Raw genomic sequence first — 23,837 nt, 5'->3', positions numbered from 1 at the left:
GAATTCAATGGGCAGAGAGAGAAAATGCGGGTATTATCCCAAAGGATCACTCATAGTCAAAACACTCTAAAAATCTTTCAGTCACCACTGCCTTGTCTTCTTCTAGTGTGTGCTCCATGTCCACATTTTTGTGGGAAAATATAAGAGAAGCATTTACAAGTTTTGAAACATTTGAATATTTTGAACTCTATGGATGATGAGTCTCATTTTGAGATGTGCTGTTCCCAGCAACTGTCAGTATCTTTGTTATTTAAGGTTGAGTCATCTGCAGAAGCTTCCACTTGTCTAATAAGTAGTCTTGCCAAAGGTCAAATGACATAATTTTTACAACCTTTAACATGTCACTGCAGCTTCTGTTCTTTATTCTTTCTATGGGGTCTAAAAACCTAAAACATTTTAGTAGTGCACTTAATAAGCACATCTTTTTCATTACATTTGCAAGCTAAGATGTAATGTTTTTGGATATTCTTTAGAAACCACAACTTATCACATACTTACAGTTTACTAAGCTCTTTGATTACTTGCCCACTAGTAACTAGTTGTTCAAGAGCAAGCATATTATCCAATATAAAGAATTCATTATGAAGAATTTCAGAAATACTCTCCATTTTTCTCAAAATAGAAACTTTCAACACATGCGGCAAAAAGGTTTGAAGTATGTTTTCAATATATGACTGAAACTTTTGAATCAAAGGTGACTGGCTTTGTAAATGTTGTGTAGACTTACTGAATAATCCTGTAGATGAAATTATGAAATGGAATACTGCTTTTGATGGAGTTTTTTTTGGACAGAATAGTGGAACAATTATTTTATAGAGTTATATGCTTAAGGAAGTAATACTGAATACCACCCCACTGTTCCAAAATCCTGTTGACTGAAGTTCCATAAGTCTTAAGTGGTATCATACATTATGTTTCCAACGCTGTGATATCCAAAAATGAGAAAAAGAATATAAAAGAGACAATGACCTTTCATAATGAATTGTTATTGAGAAGTGAATGGATTGTGCTAGCAAATTACATCTAATGTAGTGAATAATAATGAGTGATTCTGCCCCCCTCCCCCTCCCCTGTTGTGGTCTTCCTTCCTTCCTCCCTCCCTCTCTCTCTCTCTCTCTCTCTCTCTCTCTCTCCCCTCCAGGCCTGGATGCACACACAGACTGCCATTTGCAGACATGCACTGTCTGTTACAGAACTTCATATTTAATGATAACTTTCTAAAGAAATGCACCTTGATTTGTGTAATTCATTCATGTTTCATTTAGAACATATAACTGAATACTGTTACAAACAAAGATTCCAAGACTTACCAAGCGGGAAAGCGCCGGCAGACAGGCACAATGAACAAAACACACAAACACAGACACAGAATTACTAGCTTTCGCAACCGATGGTTGCTTCTTCATGAAGGAGAGGGAAAGACGAAAGGATGTGGGTTTTAAGGGAGAGGGTAAGGAGTCATTCCTATCCTGGGAGCAGAAAGACTTACCTTAGGGGGAAAAAAAGGATAGGTATAAACTCGCACACACACACATATCCATCCGCACATACACAGAGACAAGCAGACATATTTAAAGGTAAAGAGTAAGGGCAGAGATGTCAGTCGAGGCGGAAGTACAGAGGCAAAGAAGTTGTTGAAAGACAGGTGAGGTATGAGCGGCGGCAACTTGAAATTAGCGGAGGTTGAGGCCTGGCGGATATCGAGAAGAGAGGATATACTGAAGGGCGAGTTCCCATCTCTGGAGTTCGGATAGGTTGGTGTTGGTGGGAAGTATCCAGATAACTCGGACGGTGTAACACTGTGCCAAGATGTGCTGGCCATGCATCAAGGCATGTTTAGCCATAGGGTGATCCTCATTACCAACAAACACTGTCTGCCTGTGTCCATTCATGCGAATGGACAGTTTGTTGCTGGTCATTCCCACACAGAAAGCGTCACAGTGCTGGCTCCTTTATGATGAAATAGCCATTAGTAGCAAGCATTGCAATGCAGAAACCAAAATTATGAAGAAAAGGTGTTAGATAAAAAAAATTATGTATTAAGCACATTCAAATAGTTGTATACTTACCCTGAACCGTGTTTGTGGTTGACAGTGAGGACTTCCAGGACAATGAAATACTAGAGACTGTTGACTTTGATACTTCAAAGTCTGTCGGTGCTAAGGGAACTGGAAAGTGAAGAAAATTATTTGATGTATTTTTGCTTGTAAGAGAAATATACAATGCAAAAACTACAAAGCCATAGAAAATATATACACTTGTGAGGCAAACAAACTTCAATATTTTTAAAACAAAAGAAGAAAACTACTTCACCTTACTATGTTTGAGTCAGTAATTGAACTAATCATTATTAGTGAATATATAATTAATTTAATTGCATGTAAATACCTTCAATTATGAATGTAAAAGTGGACAAGTTCACTCATATTTACCTTTAGTGATCACAAATTTCTGTTGCTTTGTGTTGGTCCCTCTGTCCAGCTTTGACTGATTTTATTTGCCATACATAATTATGATAATTCTGTAAGATAATTAATTAAGATAACTGATAGTCTATATCACTTACTTCCTTTGTTCCTGCTCTCTTAAGAAGGCATGCAATGAAACAATGAATTTAGAAAATTATAGAACCAGGTTTAAAGAACTATAACCACAGTTTTCTTAATGAAATGTCATATCTAAAGACTAACATGAGAACACTTGAAATTCTGTAAGTCAGTCTTTCGCCACTGACACCATGTAGAAAAGTAGAAAATGGCTGTAGTTCTAAAACTGTTTAGAAGTATATTTCTCTAGTCATTTCAATCACTGTTTCATCAAATCTGAAAACAAATTCAGGAAAATGACAATCAAAGATTTCACTGAAATAGGAGAACATAGTCAATCATAGAGAAAATAAAATTCATGGTAGGGTGACAGCATCATGAAAGAAATGATACTGTGTTCCAGCATTTTGGATGCTGAAGTTTCTTTCTCTAATATTAACTGCACAGAAAAAGGGAAATAAAAAAAATGGTGTTAAAGAGAATAGACAGCCACTAACAATCCTATACTGATTGAGGTACACTAGTTGTGGAGTTACTGCAATTCATGAAGTTTATAAAACATTGTTACATGCAGGACAGTCACTTAGTTGCTATATTAGTGAAGGGAAAGCCAAATGATGTTTCATAATTCAGCCAAGTTTTTCAGTCAAATGAAATAATTAAAGGAAACTAAAGGAAACTAGTCTCTATGGCCATACCACATATATATGAATGTTTTTACTCATTCTCTGTGTCTGAGTATTTTCAGTTAATGTGGTACCGAGCAAAGTGGTGCAGTGGATTGGACACGGGACTCACATTCAGGAGGATGATAGTTCAAACCTGCGTCCTGCCATCCTGATTTAGGTTTTCCATGATTTCCCTAAATTTCTTCAGGCAAATGCTGGGATGGTTCCTTTGAAAGGGCATAGCCAACTTCCCCACCCTTCCCTAATATGGTGGGGCCAATAACCTTACTGTTTGGTCCCTTCCCCCAAAATAAACCAACCAACCAACTTAAAGTGACACAGCCAAAAGACACACGTCTCTGACTCTTATGTTATGGCACTTACATGAATGTTTTCAGTCAGTCTCAGGGCAGTAAACTTTTTAAAAGACAAATATTGTATCTTCTTTCAAGGGGAGGTGAATAAAGAGTATATTTCTAAAAGTGAAGTATATTTGAAATTATATTGACTACAATGAGCAAAATGAGTAAACTGCTGCTTGAAGCCATATTAAGTGGTTCATACATTTGGATTGATCATCTCATTTGAAGTCCACCTGTATCACTGAAACTTAAAAAAATTCTTAGTGGGAATCTGCAACCTATCTTGTAACTAGTTTACAGAGTAGAAAACTCACCTCAGTGCCACCTATAAGATAACTTGTTGTCAACAGTCACCAGATTTCATATTTTGAAACATGTTCAACAGTATGGTTCAAATGGCTCTGAGCACTATGGGACTTAACATCTATGGTCATCAGTCCCCTAGAAGTTAGAACTACTTAAACCTAACTAACCTAAGGACATCACACAACACCCAGCCATCACGAGGCAGAGAAAATCCCTGACCCCGCCGGGAATCAAACACGGGAACCCGGGCATGGGAAGCGAGAACAATATGGTCCATGTCTTTGTTGTAACTGTGTCAGTAGTTGTTCAAAATGATGTTTATTGTTATCTATATTCTTTGTAAAATGCCTAGTAATGTGAGAAAACTGAGTGATGTAGAACTTGAATAGTTAGCTAACATGAGTGAATCAGAATGGGACAAGTTTATGGACAGATTCTCAGATGGTGAAAGACTCTACAAGACGTCTTAATGTGAACATTTAAGTGAGGATTCTGGTGCAAACAACAGTGAATGAAGGAGATGATCAGATTGGCCCAAAAGCAAGCACTACAAATAACAGTGGTGAATGCCATGACATTCGAGATCCACCAGTAATTGTGTTCAACAGGGATGTGGGTCTGAAATTACATTTAAGAAGTTTTGGCATCCATGCACTTGTTGATTTGTTTCTTTCCAAAGACTCATTATGTAAACACACAAATTTATATGCAAGCCAGAAAGTAGATACACATGGGAGGAGAAGATCAACCAGCCTCTCAAGATGGAGGGATACAGATGTCGTGGAAATGGGGCTGTTGCTGCAAATGGGATCTTGTTGTTTCCCATCAACAGAATATTACTGGAGTATGAGTCCTTTATAATGTCATGTTCTAGAGATCGTTTATGAGTAAAAATAGAATCCACTATTATAGAGATTCTACACTTCTCAAGACAAATAACTGCAATACAGTGATCGACTCTACAAAATTAGATCACTTTTGAAGCATCTCAACGGCATCATGAGCATGTTCCAGACAAGAATCTCTGCATGTTCCAGACAAGAATCTCTGCTTTGATGAATCAATGGTTTTTTTGGTATGGATGTCTGCTTTTTAGGCAGTATACAAAGAACCAGAAATGCAAGTATGGTGTAAAACTTTATGAACTCTGTGAATCTAATGGTATGGTTCTCAAAATAAAAATCTAATGTGACAAGTACCAGGAGAAGCAGCATCTGAAGTTGTTTTATACCTGATGGAAGTTTTCTTGAACGAAGTATATGTGGTTCATATGGCCAATTTTCATAAGTCTGTATCACTTACAAAACCTATGTGTGGAACATTATGTAACAACAGAAAAGGAAACCCAAAATTGTTAGTTACTATGAAACTGAAGGAAGCTCAGATGACATGGAAATGACCATGATGTTGTTTGCAAATGGAAGGACAAAAGGAAAGTCCTGGCCATTTCTAATATGCACTGTGCCGAAATGGTGGAAGTTCACAATCAAAATGGCAAAGTTGCCTTGAAACCAAACATAGTCAGAGACTACAATAATGGTACTTTCATGAAAGAAAGTCAGCTCTTTGTGTGGAATAATGTTTCAGGATGTGTCATCAATAAAAAAATAAATAAAAATAATAAAGTAATTCTTTCTTTTCATTACTAAAATTATGCGAAGGAAAGTTGCTACTCACCATGTAGCAGAGATGCTGAGTCACAGATAGGTACAACAAAAAGACTCTCACAACTAAACTTTCGGCCACTGGCCTTTGTCAACAACACACACACACACACACACACACACACACACACACACACACACACACCCATGCACAGTGTGGTTTCAGTTGCCTGAGACTGCAGTCATGTGTGTGAGTTGCATTTTGCGCGCGCGCGCGCGTGTGTGTGTGTGTGTGTGTGTGTGTGTGTGTGTGTGTGTGTGTGTGTGTGTGTTGTTGATGAAGGCCAATGGCTTTAGTTGTGAGAGTCGTTTTGTTGTGCCTATCTGTGACTGAGCATCTCTGCTATATGGTGCAGAGTAACTTTCGTTCTCATAGTATTGTTACATTCCATCCTGGATTTTCTGTTGCTTGATCTTATTTTCATTACGACTAGAAACACACAATAAACATTTTACCTCTAAGGCTAGAATATTCATACGAACTTTTGTATGCACTTTTCTGTCAGTTTACTCCAGGAGTGAAAAAAATTCTGTTCCATCATGCCCAAAAGATTTACTATACCTACCCTTGATATCTAAGATCTGTAAGTTGCATGTATTTTCTATGAATGTTTGTGTATCTGAGTTTACACAAAAACTTGTTTTCTATGAGTTCACTTCTAGTGGATGCTGGCAGCCAGGTATGAGATAACTTGTAGTTGGCTTTCAACATGTTAAATATAAATTTATCATACTTCTGACATAATATTTTGTTTGATTTAAAAGATTAATAACTGATGCTACATTATAAATTTATATTTAAATAAATGTACAATTACTTTTTTATTTAAATTTATTGAAGCTCTTCCTCTTTATTCTTGTTGTTTGGTACCCTTCACTGGTAATCCTATGTCAGTAAATGCTGAGGACATGGGGAAAGAAAGTTACATTTAAAAAAAAATTGTTGATTTAATCAGTTGCTTTTTAAGCATACATCACTTGTTGGAAGTATTTTTTGTGAGAAATATTTGTCATGATTCATCAAGTATTTTTTTGAATTTCTTTAATTACTATAGTTTCACAATATGAATCATTCTTGCAGATACTGTGTATCACATTAGATTTATGACGAGGATCACTTTTTATCCATTTGTAAGATATCTTCCATTCTCACACTACTGAGCATTTTGGAATTCTGATTCAGACACAAGAAAATGTCAATTCATAAATAAGGATAAAAAACTGAGGAAAAAGCTACTTATTGGCACCCCATAAAAGCAATTGTCAGGTCACCAATAACAGTGATGACAGGAAATAACAGAGAGCAATCAATAATAACAATTTAACAAAGGCAAAATGACTGATTGTTTACACTTAGAACTGAATGCACCAGACTGTGTTGCTCCCACAGGCTAATTTCATCAAAACAAATGAATGAATGAATAGTCCAACTGACACTGTAAAGCTTCAACAGATTCTATCGACTGGTTTCAATGTTTTGCTCACACAGACTGGTTTCATTCAAAAGAATGAATGAATAATTCAGCTGCCTGCCATTGTGGCCGAGCGGTTCTAGGCACTTGAGTACAGAACTGCGCTGCTGCTGCAGTCACAAGTTTGAATCCTGCCTCAGGCATGGATGTGTGTGATGTCCTTGAGTTTGTTAGGTTTAAGTAGTTCTAAGTCTAGGGGACTCAGATGTTAAGTCCCATAGAGCTCAGAACCATATGTAGAACTACAACAGAATAAATCAGTTACACTCCTGGAAATTGAAATAAGAACACCGTGAATTCGTTGTCCCAGGAAGGGGAAACTTTATTGACACATTCCTGGGGTCAGATACATCACATGATCACACTGACAGAACCACAGGCACATAGACACAGGCAACAGAGCATGCACAATGTCGGCACTAGTACAGTGTATATCCACCTTTCGCAGCAATGCAGGCTGCTATTCTCCCATGGAGACGATCGTAGAGATGCTGGATGTAGTCCTGTGGAACGGCTTGCCATGCCATTTCCACCTGGCGCCTCAGTTGGACCAGCGTTTGTGCTGGACGTGCAAACCGCGTGAGACGACGCTTCATCCAGTCCCAAACATGCTCAATGGGGGACAGATCCGGAGATCTTGCTGGCCAGGGTAGTTGACTTACACCTTCTAGAGCACGTTGGGTGGCACGCGATACATGCGGACGTGCATTGTCCTGTTGGAACAGCAAGTTCTCTTGCCGGTCTAGGAATGGTAGAACGATGGGTTCGCTGACGGTTTGGTTGTACCGTGCACTATTCAGTGTCCCCTCGACAATCACCAGAGGTGTACGACCAGTGTAGGAGACCGCTTCCCACACCATGATGCCGGGTGTTGGCCCTGTGTACCTCGGTCGTATGCAGTCCTGATTGTGGCGCTCACCTGAACGGCGCCAAACACGCATATGACCATCATTGGCACCAAGGCAGAAACGACTCTCATCGCTGAAGACGACACGTCTCCATTCGTCCCTCCATTCACGCCTGTCACGACACCACTGGAGGCGGGCTGCACGATGTTGGGGCATGAGCGGAAGACGGCCTAACGGTGTGCGGGACCGTAGCCCAGCTTCATGGAGACGGTTGCGAATGGTCCTCGCCGATACCCCAGGAGCAACAGTGTCCCTAATTTGCTGGGAAGTGGCATTGCGGTCCCCTACGGCACTACGTAGGATCCTACGGTCTTGGCGTGCATTCGTGCGTCGCTGCGGTCCGTTCCCAGGTCGATGGGCACGTGCACCTTCCGCCGACCAGTGGCGACAACATCGATGTACTATGGAGACCTCACACCCCACGTGTTGAGCAATTCGGCGGTACGTCCACCCGGCCTCCCGCATGCCCACTATACGCCCTCGCTCAAAGTCCGTCAACTGCATATACGGTTCACGTCCACGCTGTCGGGGCATGCTACCAGTGTTAAAGACTGCGCTGGAGCTCCGTATGCCACGGCAAACTGGCTGACACTGACGGCGACAGTGCACAAATGCTGCGCAGCTAGCGCCATTTACGGCCAACACCGCGGTTCGTGGTGTGTCCGCTGTGCTGTGCGTGTGATCATTGCTTGTACAGCCCTCTCGCAGTGTTCGGAGCAAGTATGGTGGGTCTGACACACCGGTGTCAATGTGTTCTTTTTTCCATTTCCAGGAGTGTATTTTCCAGCAACTGACTGAATTAATTGTTTTCATTCAGCTGTTCCCATCACTATGCAGCAGTATTTAATGGTAACACAAACTGAGTCATAGATGTGGTACAAAAAAACCAATAATAAGTGAAGGATAATAGCATATCCACACAGAATAGTGAACACATTAAACATGACTTATTATACGAGATTTCCTGAACAACAGTAGCTCATTACACATAATGATGAAAAAAAGAAAAAAGAAAACATGCAATATATCCTACAGACCAAGTCAAGAGGACTGCAGATCAGCTCACTCCAAAACAGGCAATAAAAATGTGCTGTAGCACAGACAGCACTCCAAAATGTCAAATAGATAGGAGGATGGAAAATTAAGAAAAATATCATATCTTACTGCATGACAGAAAGAGAGAGAGAGTGAGTGAGAGAGAGGGAGAGAGAAAGAGAGAGAGAGAGAGAGAGAGAGAGAGAGAGAGAGAGAGAGAGAGAGAGAGAGAGAGAGAGAGAGACTGAGAAAGAGGAGAGAGAGAAAAAGTGACAAAAGTAACCCTTATCAAAAGCTGATGCACATATAGTATTTGGAAAATGAAGATTCATGAATGTTATTTTAAAGTACTGCACCTCTAGATGGGGGCTGAACAGAAGACGAAAAGGACAACATCAATAAGGAACTGGACAAAACAAAAATCTCAAGCAATGTACAAAAATCTTGAACAATGAAAGGTAAAAAGGCAAGAAAATGGGAACTGTGGCAAGCACAGGAGAAAGATCTATTAAGGAATCCAGAAGAGCAGAAGCAAGGGAATGGGCAGTAATAGAAGAAATGAGTTAAAAGGGAGATGCAGGAGAAGTTACAGACCGAATTACAATTTCCTGCTTTCAGAGTTCTAAAATATTAATATTAGAAGAAGTGCTACATTCTTGTGCATAAGTTAAGGAAATTCCAATATTCATGGAAAACATTGTGTTGCTGCATTACTGTGCAGACTAAATTGTAGTGGAACAACACACATACAAGACATACATGGGCCACAAGTCTGAATCTGCTTACAGTGCCAGCTACTTGTTGTGCAGTTAACACTGTACTTGTAGCCCATAAATAAGAAGAATGGTACGGGGAAAATATTTGTATGATATTACATGTGGCTGGATCATTGGTGAATTGGAAGCAAACTACAATCAATAAATGGTGGGACAAGAGTTGAATGGCACTCATAATATCATTTCTGGAGAAAATTCCAAGAGAGATGCTACCACCCAGCTCCAGGAACATGGTCATCCATTAAGTGTCAGAATAAATTCAACACTATGACACCTGTCCTGGATAGAGCCCTCATGACACCATCTGCATTACATTTCCCCATCAGAGTGCATATTGACATGTTGCTCCAAATGCTGAATATATTATAAGATGTGTTTTCCTCACTTAAAGGCACTTAATAGATTGGTAAATGTACTGTCTTGTCCATCTTGAGTGGACCTAGCACATTTAAGGTGGTATCCTGTTCATAACTAAGAGTTTTTTAGCCTGGAGACAAATTTTCACTATCTGTTCATGTGTTGTGCCCCTGGGACAGCTTACAACTTTGCTAGTATTGTGGAAAGAGACCAGTATTGTGGCACAAGTGTCTGAATCAAGTATGGTACAGGTCAGCAGCACATATACAGCTACATTTGTTTCCTAGGGGTTAACAACTGTGGTCTACAGAAAGAACATCCTGCAACAGTATCTGCTTTTCAAGGTGCATATGGACCTAGGTTCTGTCTGATGAATGATGCACAACCAGACAGGTCTAGCCTGGTAGACACATATCTAAAACTTGAGGAGATCACATATTTTAAAGTGACCAGATCACTTTCTGAACTTAAATCTCATGGAATATCATGAGATGCTCCAGTTCAAAGGTTTACAGCACTAACACAGCCATAATGTGTCATTTATGACTTCCTGATGGCAATGGAAAATGTTATTCGAAGTCATGTAGGTTGGGTTGAACTAGAATATAAAGAGTATGTGTGCATTATGTATTGCAAGGAAATGGAATCATATTATCTATTGCCATTTTGTTTTTCCAGTGGAATGGGAACATCATACACAATCACAATAAATAGCATCCATGGCCTATGACCAATTTTTTGATATACCTTGTTTCTGTATCACTTTGCCATAAGGTTATCAGGGCATCTTTTAACATCACTGTGTATCATGTTTTCATGATCTGAGAAAACCATTTTATTATTTATTATTAATTCCTGTACTCCTTATGTGGAGCATAGGGCTGCAACAAAGGATTACCATTGTGTTCTGTTTTCTACTAGGATTTTCACTCTTTCCCATCCTGTTCCCTACTGTTAACCTTCTGCTTTAACTGATCATCTCCATATCATTTTGAGCCTGCCTCATTTCTGCCATCCCTAGGAGATCTAATAAAGTGCTTCCTTTGCAATATGTTCATTTGGTCTCCTATGTGTATGTCCTAATCATCTTCACTTCCTGCTGCTTTATGTAAAGGATATTGAGTTTATTTAGTAAGACTACAACAAACCAAAAATTCATTTCTGTGGTAATGACTGCTGGTTAAGTTAGAATCATCTACATTTGTGTGATCCATGAGACTATTGCTTATTACAAGGTTTTCTTATGAGTTTGAATGGTTATGGAGGTATCTCAACATACAACAGGAACACTCTTTCAACAAAATAACTCCTGACATTAAAAATTTCTGCATTGAAAGTGTATTTAAGGCAGGTGCTACATTATTGTCAGACTGTTAACTAATTGTAATGTCTGTATACTTTTCTCTTGATAGGAACATTGATGTTTTTATGGAGGTATTAGAGAGAACAATCTAATAATTGCAAAAACACACTCAATACTGCATTTTAATTTTTTGGTATGTTAATACTGATATTGGGACTACAATAACAAAATACATGGACCTGCTAAATGTCCTCAGGTCACACAATATGTATTGTGCAAATAGCAAGTCAACATGATAGTTATCAAGTATGAACAATGTTGTAACATACATAGAAACAAATAGATATGAACAGGGATTTTTTTAACACTATGTGTCTATCAACTCATGAACGGGTAGGGTTAAAATTGCTGACAAATAATCCCACAGAGCAACATGAACAATCCAAGTACACCAGAACCATTAATGACACACATATAAACGACAGAGTGGTCCAATTACCTGTCTCAACTTACAAATGATGATGGAGTTCTTGACAGATTTGTCAATCTTCTTTTTAATGTCCTTAATAAGTGTTGTTCTAGAGCACTAAAGGGATAGAATGGGAAATCAAGCAAAGGTAGCAAAAGAAGTAGACATTGTTAGTTCACACCTGTCTTCCACAAATTAAGAGCTCTGACCATGAATATCTATGACAAATCAAAGAACAGTGAAGAAGACAGACTTCATTACCTTCAACTAAAGAAGAGATACAGATCAGAAATTATAAAACAGAAACAAATTGTAAATGATAACTAGGGAAAGTATTGTACCTTGGAAGACTTTCACCTCTAGCTTGCCTTGTATTAGAAGTTTAATATATGTTCTTACATCATTTTCAAATGGTGGCATTCGCTTTTCATATGCTACCACCATTTTGTGAAATAACAAAAATAACACCAGAAATCAAGTTTTTTCCTAATTTGAAAACATATTCAGTGATACACTATGATACATAGGAACAATTATTTGTTTGAAATTTAAAATGCATCACAATCGAGAAAATTTTTTAATACTATATATCATAGTCCACACACCAATAATAAGCTAGTGAAACCAAGTTAAGCAGAAATATTATCAATAACCAGTTATAAGTTAAATTCATTCTGAAACTGAAGCTATTGGAAAATAGCACAAATTTTCATTTTCAAGGCAGGTAAAATTGTTAGGACATTAAGAAAAGTCAGTTAATTTGGAAATATTACAAGTTCTAAGGTACAAGACCTTTCTCTGTTTTAAGAAACAAGATGGTGTGTGGCCTTGCCGAAGAAGTAAGGTTCAACTGTCCACACTTTGTACACTGTCCAGTCACATTAATGTGACCACCTATCAAAAGTCCGAATAACCACCTTTTGCAGCAAAGACTGCTGTGAGACATGCAGAAAGAGAGTCAGTAAGGTTCTGAAAGGTACCAAGAAAGATGTGTGGCCTTGCTGACTCCACTGCTATAGCCAGCTGTACCAGCATGTTTGGTTGGGAACCCATTGTGTAAACAACCCAATCAAGATGGTTGCACAGATGCTCGATTGAGTTTTAATCACCGGAGTTTGTTTGCCAGGGCAGTGTGGTAAATTCATCCTGGTGTTCTCTGAACCCCACAATATACTCTCTACAGTATGTGGCACATTGCATTGTCCTGCTGGTAGATGCTACTGTGCTTAAGAAAATCAAACTGCATGTAAGAGTGGACATGGTCACCAGGGATAGATGCATACTTGTGTTGATCCATTTTGCCTTCCAGAATGACACAAACATCCAGGGAATGCCCTGTGGCCTGGATCCTTCTGACAATAGTTGCAGGGTGTTTGATTTCAGACATTTCACGCTGTATATACCAACTGCCATCTGTCCGATTGTCCGATGGAGCATTACATGTAATTCATCTGAAAATGCAATCTATTGCCACTAAGTCGATGTACGGGTGGTCAGTTGTTCAAATGTTGCACATCTATTTGCCTGTATACATCTCGGCACCTGTTGTTCACCTCTGTCATCTATGGCCCAGTATGCATCACAGTTACCTTGGTGCCAGTTTTGAATAGAATCATCTTGCCATTCAAGGTGTACTTTAACCAGGGTGGCATGCAAATAGCTTACAAACTTTGTCATTTTGGAAGTTCTTCCACTTTTGGCCCAGAAGCAAATGATCATGTAATTTCAGACATTAGATAAATTGCTTCATTTCCACATTATAACTATGATTGCACTGTTTTCCACATTCCCCCGAGGCGCTTTATATAACCTCCACTGCCAATACTATCAGCTACCACCTTCGAGCGATTATTGAATGTTGAAGTCATATATAGGTGGAAGTCAAATTAATGTGACTGGACCATGTATAACTAGTTTTTAAGATATATGGAATTTTACTTTCCATGTAATTCTGAACCTGAAGAATTAACAATATATTCTAAATATGTTTAATATATTATAGAGTACTTAAATGTGTTGAACTTCAAATATTTACAAATGATGAGTAAAAACGAGCTCATGTCTAGCAACAACAATAACTGTAGAAAATAGTGGTTGCTGCTCATGGTGGTCTGTAGTGCACATTCATTCATTTGATTCTAAAATCAGTCATTAGAATGAAGTACCTACCAAAAGAACATCATATATGCAATCTTCTAGGTACAACACTCTTCCCCATATTAAACAGTCATAAAACAAATGCAAGGCTGCTTAAAGTGTTATCAATTCAGAACTGGGTAACAACAACAGAATCATTTTTATACTATCTACATCACATGTTGATATCAGAAAGTAAAATGTGGACTTTAAAGAAATGAGCTCTGGATTCCTAAATATTCCATGAGGTGTGCCTGTAAGTGTGCTGGGACCCTTACTGTTTATAATTTTATTAATGACCTGCCTTGTATCATGCCATGTAAATCTGTCTTTATGCTGAGGAACTGGAACTGGAGTAGAAGGCCTCTTATGGGAGAGAGGCAGCAGGTGCACAGGATAAGAATGTCACACAGCCACTGTCACTAACAAGCTTGTACAGCACATTGTGACAGTGATGTGGGAGAGTGGATTGGGAAAGAGTGACAGAAAAGAGAAAGGGAAGAATACAGGGAAGAGTGTGTGGCTGTACAGCCCTAACTTCATTCATGCTGTATTCACATCCACTTCCCCACAGTCTCCACCTCCTCTGATCTGTCACCCTTTCCCAATCCATTCTGGGATGCCACCATCCTTATGTATTCCATGAACTCACTGACATTGGTGTCCTTCTTAGCTGTGCTCCTGTTGTCTCTGCCTTCTGCATTCCTATCCTGTGGAACTGCTGTCTCCTCCCCAACCATCAGCCATCCTACCCCTGTCTCTCTTCCCTCTCCTGTCTCCTGTCTCCTCTTGCCCACCCCACCCAAAACATGCCTTCACCCCAGTCAAACTGCATATCTCCAGTCCTGGCACATTGTGTTTATTTATTTTATTTTTATTTATTGTATTTCTTTGCTCGGAGACACCAACCGGTGTCTTTTGCAAACGTCATAGCATATCTTTTCAAGTTTAGTACAGTCATATATACATATGTGATTACATATACATGATACAAATGTACCATTGTACCTAATAAGGCACAATATTGGGTGTTACATTGTACCTATTACAAATATTCAGATTTTACACAACTCTCTCTCTCTCTCTCTCTATCTCTCTATCTCTCTCTCTATTCTCTTTGCCTTTACATATGTACATATGTCTGCTTGTGTCTGTATATGTGCGGATGGATATGTGTGTGTGGGTGCGAGTGTATACCTGTCCCTTTTTCCCCACCAAGGTAAGTCTTTCCGCTTCCAGGATTGGAATGACTCCTTACCCTCTCCCTTAAAACCCACATCCTTCTGTCTTTCCCTCTCCTTCCCTCTTTCCTGATAAAGTGACCTTGGGTCACGAAAGCTCGAAATTTGTGTGTGTGTTTGTGTTTGTTATTGTTTCTATCAACGTACCAACACTTTCGTAATATTAATATTCACTTAAAGAATATAAACACTTGTCATTCAAGAAATATTTCAGTTTCACTTTGAATAAGTTCCATTTGTGGCACCTTATAGAGCTCGGTAATCTGTTGTACCATATTTGACCACTAATGCATGGAGTATGGTCTGTTGTTTTTAATTTTGTTATCTGTCTGTAGTAGCAGTCTTTATTTCTTGTATTATAGGCATGCATTTCAGAGCACTTTGTTGCTTTGTTTTGATGTGTCACAAAAAATATAATTAATTTGTAAAGAAACAGTGAGTAGACTGTGAGGTATTTATGATGAACAAAGATTTCCATGCCTGAATCTCTGTACCCTAATCCATGGATAATTCTGATTGCTCTTTTCTGTATGGTTAATGTTCTGTTCATATGTATGTTGGCAGCACAACCCCATATCTCTGTCCCATAATTAATCTGTGCAAAAATGGTTCCATAATAAATTGTTTTTAATGTCTGATGTGGGACTACTTTTGATAACTGGCTGATTAGATGTAATGAATTGCTGATTTTATTGCATAAAAATTTGATCTGGTTTACCCATCTTAGATTTTCATCTAGGTGAATACCTAGAAATCTGCAGCCTTACTTCAATTCCACCTATGTTACTGATAGAGGTTTGGTGTGAGTTTATAAGTTTGAATGGCAATAACTGACATTTGCTGATACTAAGTTTCAAACCTTGATCTTGGAAATAAGTAGTTATTTGACGTAGTCCCTCAGTTGCTACCAACATTAACTCATCATTTTGTTTACCAAGAAATAACAGTGAGGTATCGTCTGCATAGTTTACCAATTGGGAGTTGAACGGTTGCTCTATATCATTTATGTACACTAGGAAAAGGAAAGGGCCCAAAATTGAACCCTGGGGTACACCTCATGTGACTGTCTCATATTTGGACTGGAAATTAATGATCTGATTATTGATTTTGTCAGCTTTGTTCATTGCTCACGGTTAAATAAATATGTAGCCAGCAATTGCATGGATGCAGCATTTACATTGTATGACTCAAGTTTACTTAAAAGTAACTCATGGTTTACCGAGTCAAAGGCTTTAGTAAGGTCTAGAAAGACGCCATCTGTTTGCATTCCTTGATCAAGGGCGCCATACGTTTTGTGAAGAAATTCCATAATTGCTGTGATAGTACTATGATCTTTTCGGAATCCATGTTGTGTCTCTGTTAGGAAATTATTTTTCAAGAAATAGTCACTAAGTTGTGTCAGCAGCACAACTTCAAATACTTTGCTGAAGACAGGTATTAATAATATGGGCCTGAAATTTGAAACCTCTTCCTTGGATCCTTTTTTATGCACTGGTTTAACTGTGCTCTATTTCAATACATTTGGAAATGTATGTTCTCTGATACCGCAGTTAACCAGGTGGGTGATTATTTTAACTAATTCCTTATTACATTTTTTAATCTCGATACTGCTCAAACCATCCCATCCAGATGAGAACTTATTCTTTAGGTTATTTATTATCCTGCCTATTTCTGTTTCACTTGTTTGAATTCAAAAGTGTCTCTTCAAAGGGGCAGAGCTTTACCTCACTACTCACAATTGTGTTCTTAACTGGACTAACAGCTGCAGATATAAACTATTTATTGAAAACATTGCAGACATTATTAGGATCTTCAATTGTGTTTCCTTCATGCCTTATATTTACAATTTCACTTTCTGGCTTCAGTGTGGCTTTGCGAAATTGATTTACAGTTCTCCATGAGGTCTTGGCTATATTGTCTGATTGAGCTATTTCACTGCTGTATATCTGTTTTCTTAGATTTGAAAGCTCTTTCTTAAAGATTTTCTTGGCTTTGTTGTACTTGGCCTTAAAAACCTGAAGATTTGTTGACTTGTGTAACACATCCAGGTCCTGGATGTTTTGCCTGAGTTTTATCATATTTGCTGGAAGTATCAGTCTGTTGGTTTTTGCACTTTGGTTATGGGTGAACGCTCTTTGTATTTTCTTAACAGGGCAGCATCTGTCAAAGTGTCTTAGCATAGTATCATAGAATTTGGCCCATTTGTTTTCAGATCCTTCAGTCTGGTAAACCAGATCCCAGTCCTCTATAGCTTCAGCCAACACAATGTAGCTGTACAGATGTGTGTGTGTGTGTGTGTGTGTGTGTGTGTGACCTATACTCCAAAAAATTAGTTACAGAATCAGAAATCATTGTTTCTTCATGTAATGCTTGTAATGGAATTATAACCGCTGCCTGACAAAAAAACTGAAGCACCCAGAACATACCTTTTTACAGAACAAAAATGGAATACAAATGGGCAATTTATTGACATAGTCTCCCTGTTATTCAACACACTTACTCCAGTGGGTAGGAAGTATACAGACTCATTTGAAAAAAAAAAAAAAAAAAAGATCTTATGTTTCTGTGTGCAGTCAGTCATGCACTGCCTATTGCAAAACGAAATTTCTTCCCTTCTATCACCTCTTTGAGTGGTCCAAAAATGTGGCAATCATTTAGTGCAAGGTCTGGTGAGTATGGCAGATGTGGCAGAGGGCATCAGTCTTTCAGTTATAGCATGAGCAGTTGTGGCATCCATTTTGCAGGCATTTTGAGAAACTTAAGCTCGTCATGAATGATATGATGTACTGAGCCATGAGTAACATTCAGATTTGCTGCTATTTCATCCACCATCACATGGCAATTTCCCATCCAATGGCTTCAACTTCTGCAGTGGATTCTGGTGTCACAACACACTGTGCCTCACCTGGGCACTGGGAGTCTGATAGAGCAGTCACTACATTTCTGAACTTTCTATTCCACTCACAAACCTGCTGTGTTGGACCTTCATTCAATGATGGATTTCAGTTCATTTTGTACCTTCACTGTTCAGAAAACATATGACAGAATGCTGTTCTTCCTTTGCACATGTTGCATGGGAGAACCACTTTGAACTGGTATTGTGGTTGCATTTCACTTGTCTGTAGTATGCTGCCACCTTTAGCGCATCCTTACATCATTGGTAACAGTACCCCCAACTATCAGAACAATGTTGTGAAATTTCAATTTTTAATTACACTTAGTCACCTATGCATGTGGAAGATGGCTGTAAGGTGTTATCAGAAGAAGAGGGAATTCTATCCTGGATGATTAAATATGAGAGTGCAATTTAAAAAATGTTTGACATGATCATGTTAATCTTGACACAACATTTAATGCATTCTTGATACAGTGGCAACAAGCATCGACAGCAAATACATATAATTTTCTTGTAATAATTCATTAATTAAATAATGGTTGTTATCATTTTAAGTCTAATAATAACATTGTATTCAACACATCAAATGGCAGAACAATTAGGAGAAAGAGGAGGAGGAGAGTAGAAAGTACATCAGACAAAATGAGAATTCATCATCTGCTTTATGTGCAATTTGAATATCTTGACATGTAACCTGAGGCAGCTACTAAGATTTAATTCACATGATGAGCAAGTGCTGGTTGTCAACAACAAAATGACAAAATGCTTCAAAATTCCTTTTTTAATAAGTTAAGAGGGACTGTGATTTGTAAAGAGCCATAATAATAAAAATGGTGCTATGTATGATGTTAATGTTGACAACCACAACACCTAAAAAAATATATACAGGAAAGTAGATGTAAGAGAGGAAGAAAATGATAATAATAACAAAGAATTAGTGAAAATTAAATATGGGGTATGTACTTGTGGGAGAACATATGAGGAAGGAGAAGGGATAAAAAAATCTAAACAGCACCAAACAAGCCAGGAAGGCCCAATGGTACTGACTGGTCGCCATGTCATCCTCAGTCCACAGTCACCATTGATTGTGGATATGGTGGGGCATGTAGTCAGCACATCACTCTCACAGCCATATGCCAGTTTGCAAAACTGGAGCCACTACTTGTCAATCAAGTAGTCCCTCAGTTTGCCTCACAAGGGTTGAGTGCACCCCACTTGCAAACAGTGCTCACCAGACCAGATGGTCACCCATCCAAATGCTAGCCCAGGCCAGCAGCACTTAACTTCAGTGATGTGATGAGAACTGATGTTACCACTGTGACAAGGCCTCTGGCTAGGAGAAGGAATAGAAGATGAAATTTATGTTAATGACTGGAATACTTTCTCCAAAGAAAGATCAAGGACCTATTTATTACACTGTCTGGAATTAGCCATATGAGCTGCATGAGCAACTGGTTTTCCTACTTAAATTGAATTCTGTTTGTAGTAGCTCATAAATCACTGAAGAAAAGCTTGAAAGTAATGTATTACTGCTTAAAGTGAAAGAAACAATTTCCATGTTTTGATAAATACTTTTACTTGGGAATCAACTATGTCAAATATCCATGACTCCTCTCCTTTTTGCGTGATGTTGCAAATTCAGTGAAAAATATGACAAAATATCCCTGCAATCAAAACTATGCAACAGTCAATTTTCCTTAGTCCAGTATTATTACAGTATGAATGTTGCAGGCACCATTGTTATAATTTCCGGTACAATATTTTGGCTGCTACATTGCTTTATGAACAAAATGAAATTTTGTGAATTTCAAGTGCCACCTTATATAAAAGTTGCTTCTAATATCAGAATTTTGGAACCAAATATGTTGGTAACTGGGTCCCAGCACCAATTTGATTCCTTCCAGTCAGCTGGCCTCAAATGCATTTCTTGTACTTATCCATCTCTTAGTATCATTTATTATTTCTTCCTGTCTCCACCCTGACTCCCCCCCAATCCCCTCACCCACTTATCCCTTCTAAACAGTTTATCACCTTCCACACTCTGCTACCATCTGCACTTTTATCTTATCCTCATTCTTTATCTTTTCCTTCATGGCTTTGCTGTCCCCTTTCTGGTAAGAATTTTGTGTTTTTTTTTAATTCATCTTTTTGTATCTGGAAGCTCCATCTCATGTCCCTTCTGCAATCTTTATTGGCTTACTGTTACTCATCATGGTATTGACTTCCAAGTAGCTCATAATTTGTCTGTTGCACTTCTTTCCTTAGATTCCATTCCAAACAATGAAAAATTTAGACAAAGCACGATACTTATTAAATATTTATGTCTTCAAATTTATGACTGAAAATATGAAATGTGACTATTAACTAACCTTGAACCAACAGAAAGTAAGTTATTTCATCTTTTCCAAACACATTTTCAGCTGAACATGTATAATTTCCAGTATCACTTAATTTCACAGCAGGAATGAGAAGTGTCCATTCAGAATTGATACGGAGATGATCATCTTCTTGTATTGATTTCCCACTGAAAAACGTAAAAATTGGCAATATCAGTGAAAACATGCTGACTCTTAGATAAACGTATGAAAATATGTTACTTAGCAAGAATTAATGTGTGGTATCAAAAGAGTTTCTTGTGTGGACATAAAGATATTAATCTGTTTTCATTACATGAGAATTTATCACAGGACAGAACATTTTTTTTCAGTTTTAGACAGCTTTACATAGTTGTTTCAAAGTAACAAGACACAAACAGACTAGAGAGGGGACCAGTCAGTATAATCAGACATAAATGCAGTTGCATTTTGTTGAGATGGTAACAGCTGGCTCCTGTTCACAAAAAACTGGAAATTTGATTGAGATATGTAAGGAGGTTAAAAACTGCTGACAGTGAGAGTAACTCCGATGAAAGTCTTGAAATAATGAATCACAAATCTGGAACAAAATAAGTGTTCTGCAGGTAACCACTTAACCTTACATCTACCATCAGGTTATTTGACAGGATCCACATTTCACTGCATTCCTTTCTTAATGAGTTTTAGATAACGTTCCAGCTGAATATTTGATTCTTCTGTGCAGGAAAACATGTATTTCATATGATTCGATAGTATTATATTACACTACCTAAATGTGAAATTGTGAGCTATTGGAAATGTATGGTGATAGGTTCTGATTGATTTGTTTGAGTCTTAACGTATTATTGCCCCAGGGACCAGAGGTGGGGCCACTCTTGTTTGTTATTTATAAAATCACATGCCCTCTGGTATTACAGTTGATTCTAAAAAAGTTATGTTTGCTGATTACTCTAGCTTGGTAAAAAAGTTTGTTGTTTGCAATGTTGACACTGTTTCAAATAGTGCAGTTCAAGACAAGTTCATAGCTTGTAGAAAATAAACTCAGTGTTTACAATTTCTAACACACAATTCAACAAAACATGATGTTTTAATTTCACAAAATGGACATGTGGTGAGTGAAACTGCACAGTTACAATTTCTATTTATTATTTATTTATTTATTTCGTGTTCTGGTGATCCATGTTGTGAATACATCACAGGATATGGAACATGTCAGTTTTACAAACTTTTTATGGTATTTTGTAAGTATTGCTATTATTCATTTTAAAATTATATGGCTTAGATTATCATTACAAATTAAAATCACAAAAAATAAATGTAACAAAGTTAAGTATTACAGACTCTATACACGTACATACAGAAAATATACTACTGAAAACTTAAGATGTTTACAAGTAATAGATATACAGGATCACAAATGAATAGTGGGAAATGTATCTGAGACTTATCCGTACAGGTACTAGGGTACTATTCATCATGGTTCAGGAACTCTTCTATAGTATAAAATGACCCTTGCAATAGGAACTGCCTTAAGCTTTTCTTAAATGAGAACTCATCATCTACTAAACACTTAATTTGTGAAGGGAGGGCATTAAAAATCTTACAACCACTGAAGGGGACCCCCTTCTGTACCTTACTCAGGTTTGCATGCTCATAGTGGATATCATCTTTTCTTCTAGTATCATGATTATGATAAACACTATTAGGTTTGAAGAGGGCCTTTTTTCCCTTATGAAACACATCAAGGAGAATATATATTGTGCAATGGATGTGAAGATTTGAAGTTCTTTAAAAAGATTTCTGCATGTGGCTCTAGGATGGGGTCCACTCATGATTCTTATGGCTCTTTTCTGTGCAGATAGCACTTCCCTAGCAAGTGGCTGATTTCCCCAGAATATGATTCCATATGCCATAATGGCATGAAAATAACCATAATAAGCTGATTTACTGGTTTCCGTATTTCTGTAAGAGCAGATAATGCGTAAAGCATAAGTTGCCGAATTCAGCCTTTTGCAGAGATCCAAGATGTGGTTTGACCAAATGGTTCAAATGGCTCTGAGCACTATGGGACTCAACTGCTGTGGTCATTAGTCCCCTAGAACTTAGAACTACTTAAACCTAACTAACCTAAGGACATCACACACATCCATGCCCGAGGCAGGATTCGAACCTGCGACCGTAGCAGTCGCACGGTTCCGGACTGCGCGCCTAGAACCGCGAGACCACCGCGGCCGGCTGGTTTGACCAGTTTAGTTTGCTATCTATATGTAAGCCAAGGTACTTTGTACTATCGACCTTAGCTATCTGCATGTCACCTAGTTTTTGTTCTTGTTCATCTTCTTTAGAGACTGTCTGAAACTGGACATAGTTTGTTTTACTGTGATTAATAGAAAGACCATTTACATTAAACCAGTTCACAATATCACTAAAAAACCTTATTAGCTGTCACCTCAAGTTCATCCACTGAGTTATCAACCAGTAGCGTAGTGTCATCAGCAAAGATAGTGAATTTACAAAAATCTGTAGATAGAGGAAGATCTTTAATAAAAATAATAAAAAGTAGGGGGCCCAGAATGGAGCCTTGAGGCACTCCACAGGTGATTGTTCCCCTTTCCAATGATGCAGATGCACCTTCTTGACTATCCAGTACAACTTTCTGTTTTCTGTTTGAAAGATAAGAATGGAGCCACTTCCCTGCTGCCCCACTTATGTCTAGATATGAAGCTTTATGCAAAAGTATTTGGTGACTGACGCAGTCAAACGCTTTTGAGAGGTCACAAAATATTCCAACTATCTTCATCTTTTTGTTGATGGACTCCAAAACATTGGCAGCAAATGCAAATATTGCATCTTCTGTTGATAACCCCTTCTGAAATCCAAACTGACTTTTACTGATGATCTTATATTCAATGAGGTGATTAACAATCCTGGCATGCATTAGTTTCTCTAAAACCTTAGAAAAACTCATCAGTAGTGAGATTGGCCGATAGTTAGCAGTATCTGCCTTATCTCTCTTTTTATACAGAGGTTTCACAACTGCATACTTAAGTCTTTCGGGCACTATTCCTTGCTTAAGTGACGCATCAAAAATGTGGCAAAGGATTCTACTTAAGTGGCCGCAGCAGTATTTTAATAATTTGCTAGATATGTTGTCAACTCCAGTGGAGTTTTTACTTTTCAGGGATCTAATTATTCTTTCAATTTCTGGAATAGTGACTGTTGTTATTTTGATTTGTGGTACTGTGCCAGGTACGCTGGCTTGCAGAAAACTAATGGCTTGATTTATGGAGCCTTGTGATCCAATTTGTTCTGTTACTGTTAAAAAATGTTTGTTGAACATATCA

The 23,837-nt window shown here is 38.1% G+C and overlaps 1 protein-coding gene across 1 annotated transcript in view; it reads right to left on the bottom strand.

Annotated features, from left to right (window-relative positions):
- Window positions 1–23,837, bottom strand: part of LOC126335832 (Down syndrome cell adhesion molecule-like protein Dscam2) — a 313,257-nt gene that overhangs the window by 93,183 nt on the left and 196,237 nt on the right. Inside the window, exons 16-18 of the mRNA XM_049999299.1 lie at window positions 20,509–20,663; window positions 2,567–2,584; window positions 2,070–2,168 (exon numbers count right to left, since the gene is read on the bottom strand). Coding sequence (XP_049855256.1) covers window positions 2,070–2,168; window positions 2,567–2,584; window positions 20,509–20,663 — 272 coding nt within the window. The remainder of the gene's footprint in view (window positions 1–2,069; window positions 2,169–2,566; window positions 2,585–20,508; window positions 20,664–23,837) is intronic.

This window comes from Schistocerca gregaria, chromosome 2, assembly GCF_023897955.1.
Source record: "Schistocerca gregaria isolate iqSchGreg1 chromosome 2, iqSchGreg1.2, whole genome shotgun sequence".
NCBI classification, from domain to species: Eukaryota; Metazoa; Arthropoda; class Insecta; order Orthoptera; family Acrididae; genus Schistocerca; species Schistocerca gregaria.
This window is presented reverse-complemented; position numbering and strand designations above follow the sequence as displayed.